This window comes from Haliotis asinina, chromosome 8 (assembly GCF_037392515.1).
Source record: "Haliotis asinina isolate JCU_RB_2024 chromosome 8, JCU_Hal_asi_v2, whole genome shotgun sequence".
NCBI classification, from domain to species: domain Eukaryota; kingdom Metazoa; phylum Mollusca; class Gastropoda; order Lepetellida; family Haliotidae; genus Haliotis; species Haliotis asinina.
The window spans coordinates 23,089,177-23,109,543 of record NC_090287.1 but is presented as its reverse complement, the minus strand read 5'-3'; the positions used below and the strand labels follow the sequence as shown (position 1 = coordinate 23,109,543).

General features: G+C 40.4%; 1 protein-coding gene across 1 annotated transcript in view; it reads left to right on the top strand.

Moving 5' to 3' along the window:
• LOC137294572 (cytoplasmic dynein 1 heavy chain 1-like) overlaps positions 1 to 20,367 on the top strand; it is a 71,988-nt gene that overhangs the window by 17,755 nt on the left and 33,866 nt on the right. The window contains exons 25-52 of the mRNA XM_067825616.1: positions 120 to 239; positions 710 to 949; positions 1,389 to 1,512; positions 1,719 to 1,864; positions 2,882 to 2,992; positions 3,101 to 3,310; positions 3,753 to 3,899; positions 4,718 to 4,884; positions 5,504 to 5,677; positions 5,944 to 6,109; positions 6,894 to 7,079; positions 7,770 to 7,961; positions 8,700 to 8,982; positions 9,449 to 9,549; positions 9,942 to 10,107; positions 10,619 to 10,859; positions 11,435 to 11,618; positions 12,232 to 12,444; positions 12,946 to 13,098; positions 13,606 to 13,691; positions 13,902 to 14,058; positions 14,903 to 15,121; positions 16,507 to 16,710; positions 17,845 to 18,009; positions 18,443 to 18,676; positions 19,128 to 19,302; positions 19,704 to 19,857; positions 20,106 to 20,271. Coding sequence (XP_067681717.1) covers positions 120 to 239; positions 710 to 949; positions 1,389 to 1,512; positions 1,719 to 1,864; positions 2,882 to 2,992; positions 3,101 to 3,310; positions 3,753 to 3,899; positions 4,718 to 4,884; positions 5,504 to 5,677; positions 5,944 to 6,109; positions 6,894 to 7,079; positions 7,770 to 7,961; positions 8,700 to 8,982; positions 9,449 to 9,549; positions 9,942 to 10,107; positions 10,619 to 10,859; positions 11,435 to 11,618; positions 12,232 to 12,444; positions 12,946 to 13,098; positions 13,606 to 13,691; positions 13,902 to 14,058; positions 14,903 to 15,121; positions 16,507 to 16,710; positions 17,845 to 18,009; positions 18,443 to 18,676; positions 19,128 to 19,302; positions 19,704 to 19,857; positions 20,106 to 20,271 — 4,884 coding nt within the window. The remainder of the gene's footprint in view (positions 1 to 119; positions 240 to 709; positions 950 to 1,388; positions 1,513 to 1,718; positions 1,865 to 2,881; positions 2,993 to 3,100; positions 3,311 to 3,752; positions 3,900 to 4,717; positions 4,885 to 5,503; positions 5,678 to 5,943; positions 6,110 to 6,893; positions 7,080 to 7,769; positions 7,962 to 8,699; positions 8,983 to 9,448; positions 9,550 to 9,941; positions 10,108 to 10,618; positions 10,860 to 11,434; positions 11,619 to 12,231; positions 12,445 to 12,945; positions 13,099 to 13,605; positions 13,692 to 13,901; positions 14,059 to 14,902; positions 15,122 to 16,506; positions 16,711 to 17,844; positions 18,010 to 18,442; positions 18,677 to 19,127; positions 19,303 to 19,703; positions 19,858 to 20,105; positions 20,272 to 20,367) is intronic.

The window sequence follows — 20,367 nt, the reverse complement described above, 5'->3', positions numbered from 1 at the left end:
GAAGAAATTGTGATCATTGAGATTTTGTCCATAGTTTACTTCCACAGATTTGATTTGGACAAGATGTGTCATTGTTAGTTACTAAAGACTAACTGAAATGGTCTTCATTTTTTTTACAGTCTCGCTCAGACCTGGAACAACAGTCCATCGACACCGCCAACACATCGGATGCTGTTGGTCTTATCACTCACGTCCAGTCTCTGAAACGCAAGGTGAACTCCTGGGAAAAGCAGGTCGAGGTAAGTCACAATCTGCTGACATCATACTGTATCTCCAGCACCTTGAACATGCACTAGCCACCTGGATAGGTGCAGTATATAAGTATCCTACAGTAATAAAAAATAACACCTGGATCATGGCTTTTGTGGATGACCCGAAAATAATCAAGTCTGGACAAGAAAATCCAGTGATTAATACTACAAGTGTTATTCTATGCAGTCAGGGTGTCATTAAATCTCAGTAGCCAGTGCACAGACCCAGACCTTGTAATTCATTAATCGCTCCTCGTGACCAGCAAAGGTAAGTAGAGATCAATTCTTACTATCAATCCTCAAAGCGATTGTGGCGCTACAATCACTTTGAAGCACAGGGCCCTGTGATCCATATGGGCTTGTTAATAACATTCACAGCCAATCTCCATTTACCTTTGAGATCATTGGAACATGCAAATATGTAGACCCGTATGACAATTTATCTTTGTCGCTTTCAGATGTACAAAGAGGGCCAGCGTATCCTGGAACGACAGCGTTTCCAGTTCCCCTCCAATTGGCTGTACATCGACAACATCGAGGGTGAGTGGGGAGCGTTCAGTGACATCATGAAGCGCAAGGACTCCTCCATCCAGACCCAGGTGGCCAGTCTACAGATGAAGATTGTTTCTGAGGACAAGCTGGTGGAAAGCCGCACTAGCGACATGCTCACTGACTGGGAGAAGGAGAAGCCTGTAGAGGTCAGTGTACATGTAGGGCTAGAACTAGAGGAAAAACAAGCTTAACTTAACTCTTTAGCTTCATTTTGTGAGTGAGTCATTTGAAGTACATTGAGAGAAAATTTACAGACCCGTCATGGGTAGTTCACGAATAGAAAATACAGAACATGCAACATTAATGCTCTTCTTTCTGGTGATTATAAGCTTCATTTTATTTTAGATTGTATGATGGATACTGGTGTCGAAGCATTAAAAGAATCCAATGATCTTGATATACAAATAAGGTCACCAAGCTAAACCTACTTTCTTTGAAAAGGGTGCCATTATACAGTAATTATTCTGATATTTACAGCATGGAAGTAAGTTCATGTAAAACTTTCTCGGCTCACATCTTCAGTTTATATACCTTGTTCTTTGCATTGAAAGTACACAAAACTCTACCTCTGTTTTGTTTGTTCAGGGTGAACTGAGACCCGATTCTGCTCTGAAGGCCCTCACTATCTTCGAAGGAAAGTTCTCCCGTTTGAAGGAAGAGAGGGACAATGTAGCCCGAGCTAAGGAAGCTCTTGAGCTAGCTGAACCAGGTGTGTGATTGTCTCCTGACAAGGTTACTGTAGGACTATCATGATGTGTTGAATTCCCAGTTTTAGTATTGTTCTGTGAGTTCATTGCCAAACTATCATTGCCAAGATATCGTCAACTTCCAAGAATACTCTTCGTGACAAAAACTAACAGTGCTGAAATTGAGAATACTGAAAAGCAGTGATAAAGACATTTTATCTGTTTTCAGGTCATATCAGTCCCAGCCAGGAGCGTGTTCAGGTTGCCCTGGAGGAGTTGCAGGACCTGAAGGGGGTGTGGTCTGAGTTGGCCAAAATCTGGGAGCAGATAGACGAACTGAAGGAGAAGCCATGGCTGTCTGTAGCTCCAAGAAAGGTAAGGAACTGAGATAAAATCACGTTTCTGTCAGACAATTTAAGTTACAAACATTTTAGAAGAGATATGGTGTCACAGGAAAAGTGTCAGTATGCTGTTTCTCACTTGCATCATTTTGGCTTCAGATATGTCCAGTGACTATGCTTGTCGTAAGAGGCGACTAACGGGATCGGGTGGTCAGACTATGACTTGGTTGACACATGTCATCGGTTCCCCATTGCGCAGATCGATGCTCATGTTGTTGATCACTGGATTGTCTGGTCCAGACTCGATTATTTACAGACCGTCGCCATATAGCTGGAATATTGCTAAGTGCGATGTAAAACTAAACTCACCCACTCACCCACTCATATATGTCCTCTGTGTCCACCTTTGTTTCACATTTTGTCATTGGATTGTATACGTGCCTGTTACATTTACAATGTAGATAGTCCTAGGCCAAATGTTAGAAAAGCCCCTATCTTTTAGGATCTCTCAGCAGCAGTAAACGTGTTATTCAGTAATTAGTATGACACCTCCCACCCTCCAAAAATTCTTGTTGATGTGGAACTAGCTACAGGAGGTATCAGGTTACTAAAAACTAACTGGGTTCAGTCCACTGTTAAAACAGTGTCCACATGTTCATAAACAAACTGCTTGAGAATTGATCACATTGTCTAATGTGTGGTGACAAGCACTGGTGTTCAACATGGTCAAGATATGAAGTATGGGTGATAAGGCTAGGTGTATCATATTACCTGATTTTCATGATATCTCTACATTTGGCCTAGGAGTATAGAGATTTAAATGTCACCCCAATGATCTCTTCCCAAAAGCTGTGAACCTATGTTAGAACTGATGTACACCAGCCCATGTTTGTTGCAAAAGGCAACTACAGGGATCGACTAGTTTAGCTCACTACCTTGGTTGATATGTAGATTGATGCTCAAAATGTTGATGAGAAGATAGTCGGGTTCAGACCACTGTCATATGGCTGAAATATTGGGGCACCATACTTACATGTATTTTTGTTTTCAGCTGCGTCAATCTTTGGACACACTTTTGAACCAAATGAAAGAACTGCCAGCTCGGCTCAGAGCATATGGATCTTATGAACATGTGAAGAGAACTCTACAGAGCTATGCCAAGGTTAGTAGAGAAGTCCAACATGTAGAATGAAGTTACGTACCTTCAGATGAAAATATGGAGGTAGTGACATATTTACATTATGCGTAACTGTTTCATCTCTTTTGTCAGGTGAATGTGCTCATCGTGGAGTTGAAGTCTGAGGCCCTGAAGGAACGTCACTGGAAGCAGCTGATGAAACGACTGAATGTGAACTGGGTGCTCTCCGAGTTGACGCTTGGACATGTTTGGGATATTGATCTACAGAAGCATGAGTCAATTGTCCGTGACATCATTATTGTAGCCCAGGGAGAGATGGCCCTTGAAGAATTCTTGAAACAGGTGAGAGTTACAGTTTTTGGCACATTCCTTCAGTTAAACTTGTGTATCGTTGAGTTTTGTTCACATGAAAAATAAATCTTTGGAACAGACTTACTTCAGACAGTAATGAGATGAATATTCTCTCAAAATCCCCTGCATGGTGGTGTTCTACAAACACCAAGCCTCTTACAAACATTTGGACGATGTCACCAATATAAACTTGACAACACCTTTTCTTTACATCTCAGCAATTACTTCTCACAAGCATTATGAGTCAGTAAATCTAGCCTGTGGAGCATACACAAAGTTCATATAGTTACTGAAGGATTATACGAGGACTGTTTTCTATGTAAACCCCTCCATCATGTTAGCCCAGACATAAATCTATGCATGCATTTAATTGAGGTTATGTTTAAGAAAGTGTAATTGAAAGCCTGTACCATCCCAACCTTGTATCATACAGGTGAGTGAGGTTTGGAGGAGCTATGAACTGGATCTCATCAACTACCAGAACAAGTGTCGCCTCATCCGAGGTTGGGACGACCTCTTCACCAAGGTCAAGGAACATATCAACAGTGTCACTGCCATGAAACTCTCCCCGTACTTCAAGGTATGTACAGTCATAATTGATTTGGTATTTTTACCCAATTCCTTGACTGATTAAATAGACATTTAATGTTCAAGGGTTCCTTTCATGAAGCAGCCTTCTCTGAGGTTAACCTTAGCTCCGATTCTGTAACATTGCACTATGGTTATCTTAGTGATTTACAATCACCTTGGTGTTTTGTGAAAGGAGGGCAGGTCAGAAATGGATTTCAGCTACTCATGCTTATGGTAGGTGACTAATGGGATGAGGTGCTCAGACCTGCTGCCTTGGCTGATGCATGTCATATCATGTTTGCATAGGACAATGGTCCAGACAGTTATTTACTTTTATAGGGGAAATGGTATACTTTCTTGTCTTGTTAATTAGGACTTAGTCACATGCAGTAGTAACCTGTAAACCCTCTGTTAGTCAAAGATCATTATCATCTTCTGCCAGATGCACAGTGCTCTTAGTAGATATGACCCATGAAGGTCCCGGAGTAGAATAGGCCTTCAGCAACCCATGCTTGCCATGAAAGGTGACTGTGCTTGTTGTAAGACGCAACTAACAGGGTCGGGTAGTCAGGCTCGCTGACTTGGTTGACACATGTCATCGATTGCCAATTGTGCAGATCGATGCTCTTGTGTTGATCACTGGATTGTCTGGTCCAGACTTGAGTATTTACAAACCACCACCATATAGCTGTAATATTGCTGAGTGCGGCGTAAAACTAAACTCACTCACTCACTCACTGAGTAGATACTTTAAAAATTGTATTTAAAGATGCTATAACTGTTTATTGTGTATGTATAGGGTTACTAGTATGTCATGGCATCTTTCAGCAATTTGAGGAGGATGCTCTCGCCTGGGAGGACAAACTGAACCGCATCAATGGACTGTTTGATGTGTGGATTGATGTCCAGAGACGCTGGGTGTACCTGGAGGGTATCTTCACCGGCAGTGCTGACATAAAGCACCTGCTCCCAGTGGAAACCTCCCGATTCCAGGGGTGAGTGTCAAGACCGTCTTCTGTAGACTTTCTTGAACTGCAGGTGTATCAGGTGTATTACCCCTCAGTTATATTCATAAGAGGTCCAGGTGACAATGATGAAACATCACAATTACTTCAAGGTTTTTTTTCCTGATATTTAATATTGTATATCAAAAGTTTTACATTTTTTTCTGCTGGAACATTCAATCATACTTTCTCAGCAGAAAGACATTTTCAAGTCTTATTTTGACTTGCTCCTCATGCTTCACCCCATTTCATATAATGACTGTACACTACAACTGCCTTAAAATTGCATATGTTCACATGGATCTGGTACTCCACAACTAGAACTGCAAGATAATGTATGGTATACAATGTATAGTGATCAGATTTTTCTTGTGTTGAGAAATGATGTACACTGATAGCAGCACAGTCAGTCTATACAATGTATTGAATAGCAGCTCACTTTGGGTGGGGTCACCTGTTGGACTTGTTTGTGTCTCTGTTTAAGCATCATATCATGTTCTGAAACATGAATATCTTAACCTGAATCTCAGATTTTGCTGTTTGTTCCTTTTCTCTTTACTATGAATACAGTTTTAATGAATACATGACAAATAATTAATCTCTGTTGCAGTGTCAGCACAGAGTTCCTCGCCCTGATGAAAAAGGTAGCCAGGTCACCGCTGGTGATGGATGTCCTGAACATCGCGAACGTACAACGGCAGTTGGAGCGACTGGCAGACATGCTGCAGAAGATACAGAAAGCTCTGGGAGAATACCTGGAAAGGGAGAGAGCCTCATTCCCAAGGTCAGATTATGGGGTGACATCACTTCATTATCACGTCCATGGTGTTCCAGGCAGTGTACTTCCAAGTACCCTTATTCCATAGTCAATGGTATTGATAGGTTTTTGCTAATGTTTCATGGTGTTTGATGTCACGCAAATTTAGGTGCATTGATGTGTCTGAACCAAGTAAGATATCCACACCAGCAAACACAAGAAGTGAGGTTTACCATTTCCTGCCATATAATACCATATAATTCTCTGTATTTTAAGATCTTTTTTACTTGCAGGTTCTACTTTGTTGGTGATGAAGACCTGTTGGAGATCATCGGTAACAGCAAGAATATCCCAAGGCTGCAGAAACACTTCAAGAAGATGTTTGCTGGTGTTGCATCCATCATACTGAACGAGGATGACTCACAAGTTATTGGTCTCACATCCAAAGAGGGAGAAGATGTAAGTCGTATAATCATACTGAAAGCATTTCTGTGACAGCAGGTTTTGGCCGATGAATTCTAAGTTGGTTGTCAAGAGGTTGGGCATGAGGTACAGCCTCTCAGTGACAAACTGATTGCTGAAAACTCTTGATGGCAGATTAGCACAGTTTGTACATTATTAAACTAACCATAGTCACTGTTCAGTGTTTCCAAAGTTCTAGTGTGTATGCCATGAGCTATTAACAAACCAATGTTCCAAGACCAACAATAATAGAAATGCTTCAGGATTGGTATGTGCTGACAATGCTGTGGGACCATATGTACTAATATATGGTAAAGGTCCTGTGGTAGAAAAGGCCTTCAACAACCCATGCTTGCTATAAAGGGCAACTATGCTTATCGTAAGAGGCGACTAACAGGATCAGGTGGTCAGACTTGCTGACATGGTTGACATATGTCATCAGTTCCCAATTGCGAAGATCAATGATCATGTTTTTGATCACTGGATCACTCGATTATTTACAGACCGCTGCCATATAGCTGGAAAATTGCTGAGTGTGGCATAAAACCAAACTCACTAAAGTTTTTTTTCAGTATTTTAGAACACTCATTTTTAAAGGATTTGTCTTTCACGATGTACAAATGAACACTGGATATACTGAATCAAAAAATAAGGGATCACCTGAAAGCACAAATGTTCATATGGTCCCTTATTTTTTTCCCTCAGTATATATTAGCTAATGACTGGTTTCTCCATGTGCTTTCCAAGTTGAAAGTGATGTTGTATCCAACTCATGTTCCAGGTTGTATTTGTCACCCCGGTGTCCATCGCTGCCCACCCTAAGATCAATGAGTGGTTGACTTTGACCGAGAAGGAAATGAGAGTGACCCTTGCCAAGAACCTGGCTGCCTCTGTGGGCGACGTTGGTGCCTTCAAGTCTGGCAAGATTGACCCAGAGAAATACCTGCAGTGGGTGGATAAGTACCAGGTAGGTATATTTTTGAATTTGATATTCTTTCAATTTGTGATCACTATATCTTGCCTAGCAAGAATAAGCACAATTTTATGCTCCCTCCCTGCAACGTTCAGTTTAGTTTACTCACATGTAAGATTTCAGTCCTTAATCATGCCATGGAGAAAAATATGGTCCTGTGGCTTTTGATTTATTGATAGGAATTTAGAAATAGAATCTGACAAGTTAGTTTTGATGTTTGATTACCTTTTCACTGTTTCAATTCAGTATTTGATTTACCTATTAAAGTTACTTCCACACAGCCAGAAAGTAATTTTGTCGCAACTCAACAGTTTTGAGGACTGGAATAAGGCAGAACGTGATTGGTTAACAATGACAATTGTTAGTAGACATCGCCAAGTTGACATTGGATTTCATGCAACTAATGCTGACTGGGAGAGTTAAATGAAATATGATCTTGTATGGAGAAAATATAAAATAGTATAGAATAAAAAATAATCAAATAAATTGTCCAATATCAAAAACTGAATCGAGGTCTGGGTGAATCATTTCACCCCTAGTAATGTTGCATGTCATGAGTCAGTGCTCATGTGAATCAATGGATTGTCAAGTCCAGTCTGATTTACTGATTGATGCCATTGTGCTTGAATTTTGCCAAGTCAGCAGTAATTAACAAAATTATTGACATGTCTCCTTTTCTCCCAGGCCCAACTGATCGTGCTGTCAGCCCAGATCTCATGGTCAGAGAGTGTGGAAAACGCTCTACAGACAGCTTCCAAGTCTGACATTGGCCCTGTGAAGGAAGTGTTGGCCAATGTGGAGTCGACTCTCAACGTACTGGCTGACTGTGTCCTGTGCGAACAGCCCCCTGTCAGAAGGAAGAAGCTGGAGAGTTTGGTTGGTCTTCATTTGTTTTCATTGATAGTCACATCCATAGTCACTGCTCTTCACTGCTGAGGACCCATGAAGGTGTGGGTTAGAATTGATCTTCAGCAACCTATGCCTGTCATAAGAGGCAACTGACAGGATCAGGTGGTCAGGCTCGCTAACTGGGTTGACACATGGCATCGTATCCCAGTTGCATAGATCAGTGTTGATCCCGGATTGTCTTGTCCATAACCAGTTATTTTCAGACTGCTGCGAAATAGCTGGAATGTTGCTGAGTGTGGCGTAAAAATAAACTCACTTGCTCATTGCTGAAGAAAATAGCATGCCATCATACGTTGTTCTTGACATTGCAACATTGTGACATTACTTAACCTGAACTGTGGTTTTGTGCCTTCAGTGAGGTTTTGTGTGGGGTTGATGTTTCAAATGTTATTCATTTCACTATTTTGCATAAGGTCAGTGGATAGTATACGGAATAACCTACTTGAAACTGTCTGCTTCTTGAAAAAATAATGGCTTTGTGTTATTACTAGTTATTGTCACATCTAGTGGACAATCTGTAATTCCTTGTAGGTTGTTTTGGGTGATACAGTCTGATGTGTGCACCTACAAGTCTGAGGTCATATGACTATCATAACATTTCATTACCTTTATTTCCCTTAACAAATTGGCTGCCGACACGATGTTGATCAACAAATCTACTGTATTCCTTCTGTACAGTTATACAGTTTGACTGCCTTTCTACAGATCACAGAACTGGTTCATCAGAGAGACATCACCCGTATGCTGGTGAAAAACAACGTCTGCTCGCCCAAGTCCTTTGACTGGTTGTGTCAGATGAGATTCTACTTTGATCCCAAGAACTCTGATGTGCTGCAGCAACTGTCCATTCAGATGGCAAACGCCAAGTTCAACTACGGCTTTGAGTACCTTGGGGTCCAGGACAAGCTTGTCCAGACGCCACTGACAGACAGATGTTACCTAACCATGACACAAGCCCTTGAGGCCAGACTGGGAGGATCACCATTTGGTCAGTGGATAAATAATAATGATTTGCCTCTGTTCAAAATTTCATACTGCTGTCTGTTAATCTGTAATAGTGACAAAATAATGTCAGTCTAGACAGGAAGTAAACTAAATCACACTGATTGATGTTTTAACCTGTGAGGTGTAATATATGAACTTGTTGCTGGAAAACAAGATGGCATGTGGTAAAATATTTCAAGGTTTGCAGCTTGGTTATTGTAATGAAACCCATAACTGTATGAAGACAACATGAAACTTAAAGTGAATTCTGAGCAAGCAAGGTCAACAATCCAACACCAAGCATTTTCATCGGAGTGCTTCACTTGTTTAGAGTTATAAATGAGCATGATCTGTATGTATTGTCAAGTACTTTATTGTACATGAAGAATGTCTTGTAGGTGTCATCAACCTGTAATTTATTTGTATAGTTCTTGGTGTTACTAAGTGCTAACTGGTGTTCATCTCTACAGGTCCTGCTGGTACTGGAAAGACTGAGTCTGTGAAAGCTCTAGGAAACCAGCTTGGAAGATTTGTGTTGGTCTTCAACTGTGATGAAACCTTCGACTTCCAGGTACAGTGAATGGTGGTGTAAAGTGATTATTGGTCATAATACCATCAAGTAATTGTGTACTGATACAAATTGTGTTTGGGGTCAATAGATATTCATATCACAGAAATGAGAAACTTTGTGGGTGATTAACTTCTTTATTTTCACAATACATGTCGGCATAGATTCTTATGCTATTTCCAAGCTTATTGTGCTCAAAATAGTATAAGAATCTCTCCTGAAACCTCGCCATTTTTAAAATAAAAGTTGATCACCATGAAGTTTTCTATATATGACTGAAATACTTCTCCGAGTACTGTTTAACCTAACCTCCGTACAATACAGGAGGGATACTCAAGTAATTGGAACCACTCCTACAATGCACAGATCTACCTTTGGAATATGTTATTTTTCAGGCTATGGGACGTATCTTTGTTGGTCTGTGCCAAGTGGGAGCATGGGGCTGCTTTGATGAGTTCAATCGATTGGAGGAGAGGATGTTGTCAGCTGTGTCCCAGCAGATCCAGACAATACAGGAGGCACTCAAAGAACTCAACTCGCCTGAGAAGAGGAGCGACAAAGGTGCTCAATTCATTTCCTAATTCAATATGTAAATGAAATGTAACACAGTATACTTGGTATTACACTTTGTAAGTAAGGCACAGATTGTATTACTTGGACAGAATGTTTGAATTGTTGAAAAGTTACCTCCCTTTACATTTTAGTGGAGTAAAGGCAAACCTGAACTAACTGTTGAAGGTACATGGAATCAAATTTCTGTTCACCCAAAATGGGGTGACTGGGTAGCCTAATGGTTGAAGATGTCACTTATGACACTGAAGACCCAGGTTCATTTCCACATGATTACAATGTGTGAAGTCTATTTCTGTTGTCCATTTCCGTGATCATGCCAGAATATTGCTAAAAGTGGTGTGAGACCATACTCACTGACTGTTCACCCAAGAGATACCTTTAACACTAGGACTTGATTAGGGTTATTGAATGATTAGCTACAAAGTTACATATAACCAATATGTAAGTCACATTTACCAACAGAACAAACTCTGATTAGGTTAAACCCTCCTGTCCTCAGCTACTCAGATTATTGTGGAGATCATCGGCAAGCAAGTAAAGGTGAACCCAGACATGGCCATATTCATCACCATGAACCCAGGATACGCTGGCAGATCCAACCTGCCAGACAACTTGAAGAAACTGTTCCGAAGCTTGGCCATGACCAAGCCAGACCGCCAGTTGATCGCCCAGGTCATGTTGTACTCTCAAGGCTTCAGACAGGCTGAGAAACTGGCCAGCAAGATTGTACCATTTTTCAAGTAAGGACATAATTTTATACACTTCATGTGTAGGAATTAGACACATGTCACTTGTACATGAACAGGCTTAATGGATAGGGTACATTGACTCAATAAAATGTCAGTATTCATCCATGTCAGCAGTGTGTCAGTGCTCAGGAATGGTGTTTCAAAGTAACAGGACATTGAGTCTTGGAAGTTTCTGATGTCTGGCAGGACCCATAGAATAAATGTTAAAGACGTGTTGGCATTGCAGTTATCAACAAGTGTAAAATTTAGGAACAGCAAACAAAAGTGACATGTCACATGAGACAACTTCAGTCAAAGTCATTGTGAAATATACATGGGAGGTGACAGATTGTAGACTTCCATTGCACCATCAATGAATCTGCTGGATTTGTCTGACCATCAGGAGCTCTTCATGAACACTGGCATTATTATCATATTATGCTATCAAGCTTCAAGAGACCGCTTATTTTCCTGTAGAACCTCAATCTGTATGACAAATAATCCTTGTAAACACCTTTTTTTATGAGAATTCACTTCTTGTCCTCTCCACTTCATTTTCATGTAATGCACTATATTTGTTCATGTAGACTCTGTGATGAGCAGCTGTCACCCCAGTCTCACTATGACTTTGGCTTGCGAGCCCTGAAGAGCGTGCTGGTGAGTGCTGGTAACGTGAAGCGAGAGAGGATACAGCGAGTCAAGGAGGGACTCACAGAGAGGGGCGAGCCAGTAGATGAAACGTCCATCGCTGAAAATCTACCAGAACAAGAGGTTTGTGTGAACATTATGTAATTTGTCTGTGTATTAATACCTTGTATAAGTTACTCCCTTACTTGTTCAAATGGCTAGCAGTAGTGGTGGTCTGTGGGAAATTTGAAGAATTTTTCAAGTTTGATAGCCAAATAACAAGATAATGAGAAGTGATACATTGCAATTTCAAACTTTTGGGAATTTGTTGCTAAGAATTTTAGTTCAATCTTCCAAATGAGATATTAATGTAACAAGGCCAGTTATGTAGTGCTGATCTTCATGCCATTTGGGCATAATGTTGGCTTATACAAAATAATGGACATTATTGCCTCAGATAAGACAAGTGGCCTGTAATGCTTTAGAAGGTTAATAGTCATATGACTTATCCCAGTAGGTGCCCATTGTCTGCACAGAGGCAGAGGCAATTTTGAACAAGTGACACGTATCCTTCATTGTGGGGCAGGACCAAAGTCCTAGATACTCCTAAGTGATGTCTCCAAACTTGATCACCCATCCAAGGATTCTGTGACCAATTTTGCTTAATTTCACCAGATTTGAGACCTGAGGTCAAAGCACAAGACCACAGACCACCACTAGATATGAGATAAATGATAATGAGTTGTGTTTGTTGTAGATCCTGATTCAGAGTGTAATGGAGACAATGGTGCCCAAACTTGTGGCCGAGGACATCCCACTGCTCAACTCTCTGTTGTCGGATGTGTTCCCTGGTGTGATGTACACACCCAATGAGATGGAGACTCTCCGACAGGAGATCAAGAAGGTGTGTCAGGAAATGTACCTGACGTATGGTGAGAACGACGAACTGGGAGCTCAGTGGGTGGACAAGGTTAGTAACTTACCAACAGTCTTAGAGGCTTTTCATGAGACAACTTTCTGAACACATTGGCTGATAAAAATGATACAATAAATAGCCCTTAAACTTCAGTAAAATATGTAAATCAGTGTAATCTGGTTTATAACAGCTATTGAAATTGATAAGCCAGCAAAACTTTCATATTACAATCTGTTAAATATGCAAATTAGGTCTCTCAGCAGACATTAGTTTCAAACTCTGTATATCAGTGCAAGGCCATATGTTGGTTGACTGCTTAGACTGTTGATATGCTCAGACTGATAGAAATATGCTTAGACTGGCTACAAGTCATAATTTTATGATTTGCAAGCCAACACACAGCAAACTACATGGTTTGAAAATATCCATTATAAGAATGAATTGTTCTGCTTTGACTGGCTGGACAAAATCTGCACGTTTGAGTTTCTCTTAACTGATTTGAAGCACCAACAGTATTTTGAAGAGAACACTGAAATGCGAGTCCCCCTGTTGTAGGTTCTACAGCTGTACCAGATCACCCAGCTCCACCACGGTCTGATGATGGTCGGACCCAGTGGCAGCGGCAAGTCGACAGCCTGGCATGTCCTGCTAAAGGCTCTGGAGAGAATAGAGGGGTCAGAAGGAGTATCCCATGTCATTGATCCTAAGGTGAGTGAACACCACTCACTGACAGAATTCCAATTTTTTTTCGTTTATTGACAAATATTAAATTCCCATTAGATTGGAATTGTGTTGTAAGTAAGACCTTCCTAACCAACTCAAAGGTTTTACAGATACAACATATCATCATAAGACTTTTCTGTCGTTCACATCATGGACCAGTGAACAAAATGTTGTTAGTCCTTATATAAGGATGCAAATTTTCCGTGGATTTCATATCATAACTTTTTGTGACACAAATGATACCATAATGTGCACAAGTCATAGTCTTGCAGGTGTGTGGCTAACTGTTAGTGTTTTACAATAAACATTCAGTTCTGTTTCGCATATAAGACCTTTGTGCAGATAGACATCCGATTCTTGATTCTCCAGTGATGTATGGGGCAAATCGGGGAATACTGTTTACAAGTAAACAGCTTAACAGTCAGTTTAACTAACATGAATTGATATACCTTCAATAAATAGAGCACATGTGACCATGTTTGTTGTTTGTAGTCCATCTCCAAAGATGCCCTGTATGGTAACCTTGACCCCAACACCAGAGAATGGACAGATGGTCTCTTCACTCACATACTCAGAAAGTAAGTAGAATGATAATATTGTAACAGTAACAGGTTCAATTCCCCATGGCATGGGCACAATGTGAGAAGCCCATTTCTGGTGAACCCATTTGGGATATTGCTGGGATATTGCTAAGAGCAGTGTATCACTCACTCACTCAAATGTACAAGCTTGAATCATTTCCCACTTTTGTTAGATGTTCGCATCTTATGACCAGGAATATTTTCCAGGATCATCGACAATGTTCGTGGAGAACTAGCAAAACGTCAGTGGATCATCTTTGATGGTGATGTGGACCCTGAATGGGTAGAGAATCTCAACTCTGTGCTGGATGACAATAAACTTCTGACACTGCCTAATGGTGAACGTCTTGGCATCCCACCAAATGTAAGTGTAGAACTAAATGTATGCGCTGCAACAAGTCGAGATAACAACAAGATTGTCTCATATGACATGTTCCCTGCTATGCTTTCTTCATGACACTGATGGCCTAGTGGTTTAAGTTGACCCACATTCACCTTGCAGGTTTGACCAGTGAAGATTTTTATTAGCACTGATCTTCAGTAACCCATGCTTGTCATACGGGCAAATAACGGGATTGGGGTGTCAGGCTTTCTGACTTTTTTGGCGCATGTCATCATATCCCATTTGTGTAGATCCATTCTCATGATGTTTGCTGGACTGTCTGGTCCAGACTAGATTATTTACAGACACCTCCATGTAGTTGGGAGATTGCTAACTGTGGACTGAAACTAAACTCTCTCACTCACCATGCAGATGTCTCTACCAAGATCTGCTGTGCATGGGTTTTAACCCCACATTTATCTTAGAATGACTGATCTGTCAGTTGCTTACCTATGATCATGTGTTTGCCAATATTATTGTTGAAAAGTGTAATATATGCATGAAATATTGTTAAACTGACATGCTGTGATATAAATGAAATAGTGCTATGTACACCTGTGATATATATAATTTTAGGAGCATCATCTCAACACCTTTCATTCAGCTTACATTTTCGGTATGCTCCTATAACAGTAAAAAAAACAATCAGCATATTTCTATGAATTTGATAAAATATATGTATCATGTTCCTCACCTTTGACAAACTGCAACACTTTCATCCGTCTTCCCAGGTGGATACACTGCTGAGATTGTAACAAAGCAATGTTTAACTGCTCACTTGCTCATGACATGCAAATACATTAAAAACAGCCTTACCTCTCTTCAGGTGAGAATAATGTTTGAAGTCCAAGACTTGAAGTATGCCACTCTGGCCACTGTCAGTCGATGTGGTATGGTGTGGTTCAGTGAGGATGTTCTGGCCACAGAAATGATCTATGAAAACTTCTTGCAAGAACTGCGCTGTGTCCCTGTCGAGGAGTCCGACGAGGATCCCTATAAGTCCAGACTAGGGGAGAAAGATGACACACTGTCACCAAACATGCAGGTAACTTACAGCAGCCAAAACTAGCAGTAATTGATCATCTTTTGTATTCTCCTCTCCCTTTTTATCCTCCGGCATGTAATGCGGGGAGATATGGTCGACGCCTTGTCTGTCCGTCCGTCCATAATCATTTTGTTTCCGGAGCATACCTCAGAAACCGTTCAATATTTTTAGACCAAACTTGATAGATATAATAATCTCAACCTACAGTTGTGCCTTTTGCTATTTGCAGACTTTTGGCATTTTAATTTTTTTTGTTTTTCCATGGAACATTTTGGTGTTAGTCTAATGGAGGGATGGACTTCGTTTCCAGAGCAGAACTCAAAAACTTTTTAATATCTGTCTGTAAAACATGGTAGATATGTGTGGCAGACCCCAAAGTGGTGCCTTTTGGTATTTACAGATTTTTGTGATTTATTATTTTCTCGGTTTCCATGGAAACATTTCAGACTTACACTCAAAAGTGAGAGGTGTTTCGTTTCCAGAGCAGAACTCAAAAAACTTTTTAATATCTGTCTGTAAAACATGGTAGATATGTGTGGCAGACCCCAAAGTGGTGCCTTTTGATATTTAGCGAATTTTTGTGATTTATTATTTTCTCGGTTTCCATGGACACGTTTTGAACTTTGTTTCTGGAATACAACTTGAAAACCATTTCATATCTTTCAAAACACCTTGGCAGATATGAGACAGATCTTGAAATGGTGACATTTTCTGATAACAGATATATGGCATTTATATTTTTCATTAAATCCATGGAAACAATTCAAACTTTGTCTAAAAACATAATAAGTAACTGTCAGATGATTTGTCCTTTCAAACATAGAGGGGCCGGGGAGGGCGGTTGGATATGTCATCTTCTGATGACTCTTGTCTTTATATCTAGAATTGTGGAAACTATGATTACATTAATGCTTTCCTGAACTTTATTGACAACCTTGCTGCTACACAAGAATATATGGGTAGCCCAGTGGTTTTAGTGTTAGCTTGTCAGAGATCTTGGATTTAATCTTAACCACATGGGTTCAGTGTGAGAAGCGAACTTCTGATGTTCAACTTGGTACTGCTGAAATATTTTTAAAAGCGGCCTAAAGCTCTCCTCCCTCACTCATTATTAAGCTGCAGCTACCCCTAAACTAGTATGTGTAGTGTAACAGGTAGTCAGCAGCTATGCAGATGAATTTGTTTTGCATCATCAATTTACTTCCCTAATCCTGTAACTTTACATGTATCCAGGTCCAGCACGATGCAGATGAATTTGTTTTGCATCATCAGTTTACTTCCCTAATCCTGTAACTTTACATGTATCCAGGTCCAGCACGATGCAGATGAATTTGTTTTGCATCATCAGTTTACTTCCCTAATCCTGTAACTTTACATGTATCCAGGTCCAGCACGATGCAGCATCCATTTTCCAGCCCTACTTCTCCTCCGATGGTCTCGTCAGCCGCTGCCTGGAACACGCTGTGAAGCTGGATCACATCATGGACTTCACCCGTCTCCGTGCCCTCAACTCTCTGTTCTCCATGCTGAATCAGGGCGTCCGCAACGTCCTTGCCTACAACCACAACCATGCTGACTTCCCCATGCAGGTGAGCTCTTCCACAAACTGTAAGAACATCAGAAAAACGTGTCAATGGTCCGCCTAACTAAGCTGAAAGATACATGACTGCAATTTTCACAAATTTCACTGTTTCATGAATTCTATTACTAGGCTTCCATGGTCATTGATATGCCATTACATTTTAGGTCACTGTGTTAGAATTAGCCCCACACTCCATTTGTGACTACATCAAAGACATTTTTACTGGCTGCTGTTATTTAGATGGACTATTAATTGAAACAAATGTTTCACACCATTCCATTTCACTTGATTAGATGGATAACATATAAAAGCTAGTAACTAAAACCCAGAGCAGAAAAGTTACACACTTACAAAACTGGCTTTTACGAAAAATTCTACAAAAATGATTCAAGGCTGAGGACATGTCCAGGAACATTGTAAATTTAAGGTCTGAATCACAACTCTATCAAAAACATCATCTAAAAACAATTACTTTCATGTTTCAAATCTAGCCTCCATCAAACATAATTTTCTTTGCCCGGCTGCTTATTTAAGTTTCCTTCTTGAATAATGGAACAGAACCTCATTTAAACACAGTAGCTTTTGGTCAGACATACATTTTGGGATGATGAGCTGGATTAAACAAAGTTTTACTGTGAGACCTCAGATACCTGGACTTCAAATATCCATAAACCTCACCTTCTGTTCAATCCTCCTATAAAACCCAATCTCTTACATAAAAAGAGATTTTTTGTAACATTTACAGACGGTAAATTTTACAAACGAACCCGCTAAATCCACAGAAAATTTACTCACTTATCCACACGAAGCTTTGATCTACTACTGATTTTGTGAAGTGAAGCGCGAGTGGCCATGTGTATTGACAAGAGACAAGGTCTGCTAATCCGGAGTAAAGACTGACCAGCAGGGTGTTGTTGGTGATAAGTAGGACAAAACTGATCCTGAATGAATTGTAATTGGCAAATCAAAACGACCATGCTGTTTTGGAAGAGATTTTAACCAGGAAATGTATGCTCACTACCGTTTCAACAACAAAATCTGTATGACAAAATCCAGATATCCGGATACATTTACTCAAAACAAATGTCTCTGGATGTTAAGGGTCTCGCTGTACATTGTTTCCTGTTGATGTGTCCTCTAGTCGGAGCAGCTTGAGCACTACCTGTCCAAGTACCTGGTGTACAGTCTTCTGTGGTCCATGTCTGGGGACGGCAGGATCAAGATGAGACAAGACCTCGGGGACTTCATCAGAGGAATCACCACCATCCCTCTGCCCCCAACTACAGGATCCATCATAGATTTTGAGGTATGTGGCTTTCATTGTAAAAGTAATCAAGGCAAATGTTGATATAAATTGTCACTGTCTCCTTGGACAATAATATTTAATAACCTTGAGAGTGTCTCTCTGATCTGTTGCATTAAGGTGATCATTATGATTTTTCAAACAATTTTCTTGTTTTTTGATTGTCATAGTTATGTTATCTTTTGTCACCCTGAAGACACATTATTTTGTCCTTAAAGTACATCATATTTGGGATTCAAATCCACAATCTTACATTGAGACACCTAGCTGGAAGATACGAAGAGTGTTTTTGAATCCAGGATGATATTGCACCCCACAATTAAATACACTTGCTGAGTGTAATCCCAAATATAACATGTTATGTTGACACCTTTCGCAAGGCACTCATGTTTGCCTGATGTTCATATGACTAAATTGCTTGGATTGTTTGGTTCAGGTCAGTATTGGAGGAGAGTGGGTTCCCTGGCAATCGAAGGTGCCCCAAGTTGAAGTGGAGACTCACAAGGTTGCAGCACCTGACGTGGTCATCCCAACCATTGACACTGTGCGTCATGAGAGCTTGCTGTACACATGGCTAGCTGAACACAAGCCTCTGGTGCTGTGTGGGCCTCCAGGCTCTGGAAAGACCATGACCTTGTTCAGTGCCCTTAGAGCGCTGCCGGACATGGAGGTAAGTAAGATTTACTGATATGTGCGGATATACATGTTTGTTTCTTGCATTATTTGTTTTGTTCCTTGACAACATTGAACAATATTGAACAAATTAACTTCAAGGACGCTGTGGATTAGTTTCAGAAATTTCGAGTTGATGAAAAAGAATGAGTTGGAACTCTAGAATCAGTTCGTTTATTACCAACGTTGTTTGTTCCAAGAGTTCATTAGGTCATAATTATTGTGTTAATTATTTAGAATATGTATGTAACGGTACAAAAGTAACATATTCCATAGCAAACCTTTACATATGAACATTTTCCCTGACTTTTTGTCCATATTGTATGATTATATATCTGGTGAAAAATGGAGGCATTTCAGGAGGAAACAAATATGAAACTGTGTTAATGGAATATCCGCCAGTCTTGTATTTTTGCTGTGATTTAACGATGAACATGTTGGATGTCCAGGTTGTTGGTCTGAACTTCTCCAGTGCTACAACCCCAGAACTTCTGCTGAAGACATTCGACCATTACTGTGAATTCCGTCGTACACCCAATGGTGTTGTCTTATCACCTGTACAGCTCAACAAGTGGCTTGTTCTCTTCTGTGATGAAATCAACTTGCCAGATATGGACAAATATGGTACAGTTGCTGTTCACTTCTGCCCAAGTAGATAATGACCAGCATCTTTACCTGACTAAATATTTCCGTATCACTCGATCCTTGAGCCTGAAATGTTTTATCTTGTGTCTCCTTAAAACACCAGGAGAAATAACATGGGTTCCTATCAGCTACTGTATATTGATTGGTAAAACTCCCTAGTGCACATAGCAGGCAAATAGCATCACTTGCACTTACGCTAACTTATAAGCCTTACTTTTTCTCAGTGTTTTATGTATATAATATATTTTCTGTGCAATTTACAACTATACCTATGTTATGGACAAATTGCAATATTTGCTTGCTACAGTAATGTATCAGGCTGTCATTAGGTATTATATAGTGTACATGGAAGAGTCACGCCAGGATTGTTGTTTTCTCAGGTACCCAGCGTGTCATTTCCTTCCTCCGCCAAATGATGGAACATGGAGGCTTCTTCCGAACATCTGATCAGACATGGGTCAAGTTTGAAAGGATCCAGTTTGTTGGTGCTTGCAACCCTCCCACTGATCCAGGGAGAAAGCCTCTATCACACAGGTGGATACACTGTTGGATTATATCTGCAGACTGTTCAGTTTTGATTCTGAACTACTGTAGTGTAACTGCAGAACTTCTCGTGTAATTAAGGACTACCAGCTTCAGCTTTCTCATACATTCTTTAAGAAAAATGAAGGAAATGTTTATTTAAGGATCAAACTCGTTTAACCTTATCAAGGTTCTGTATGTAATATTGCTTTACTGTCGAGTGTTGATAACAAAAATTTCATTGAACTTCTGTTTGTTAGATTCCTGCGTCATGTGCCAGTCGTGTATGTCGACTACCCTGGTGAGACGTCACTGAAGCAGATCTATGGAACCTTCAATCGAGCCATGCTACGACTGGTACCCAGCTTGAAGCCATATGCTGATCCCCTCACCAACGCCATGGTTGAGTTCTACATGATGTCCCAGGTGAGCAGTTTAAGAGGATTTAATGGAGTACAACATGCACCAGTGCCTAGTATGGCTAATGTATAGTGTGCAGCAGATATGTATCCTAGGTATTTC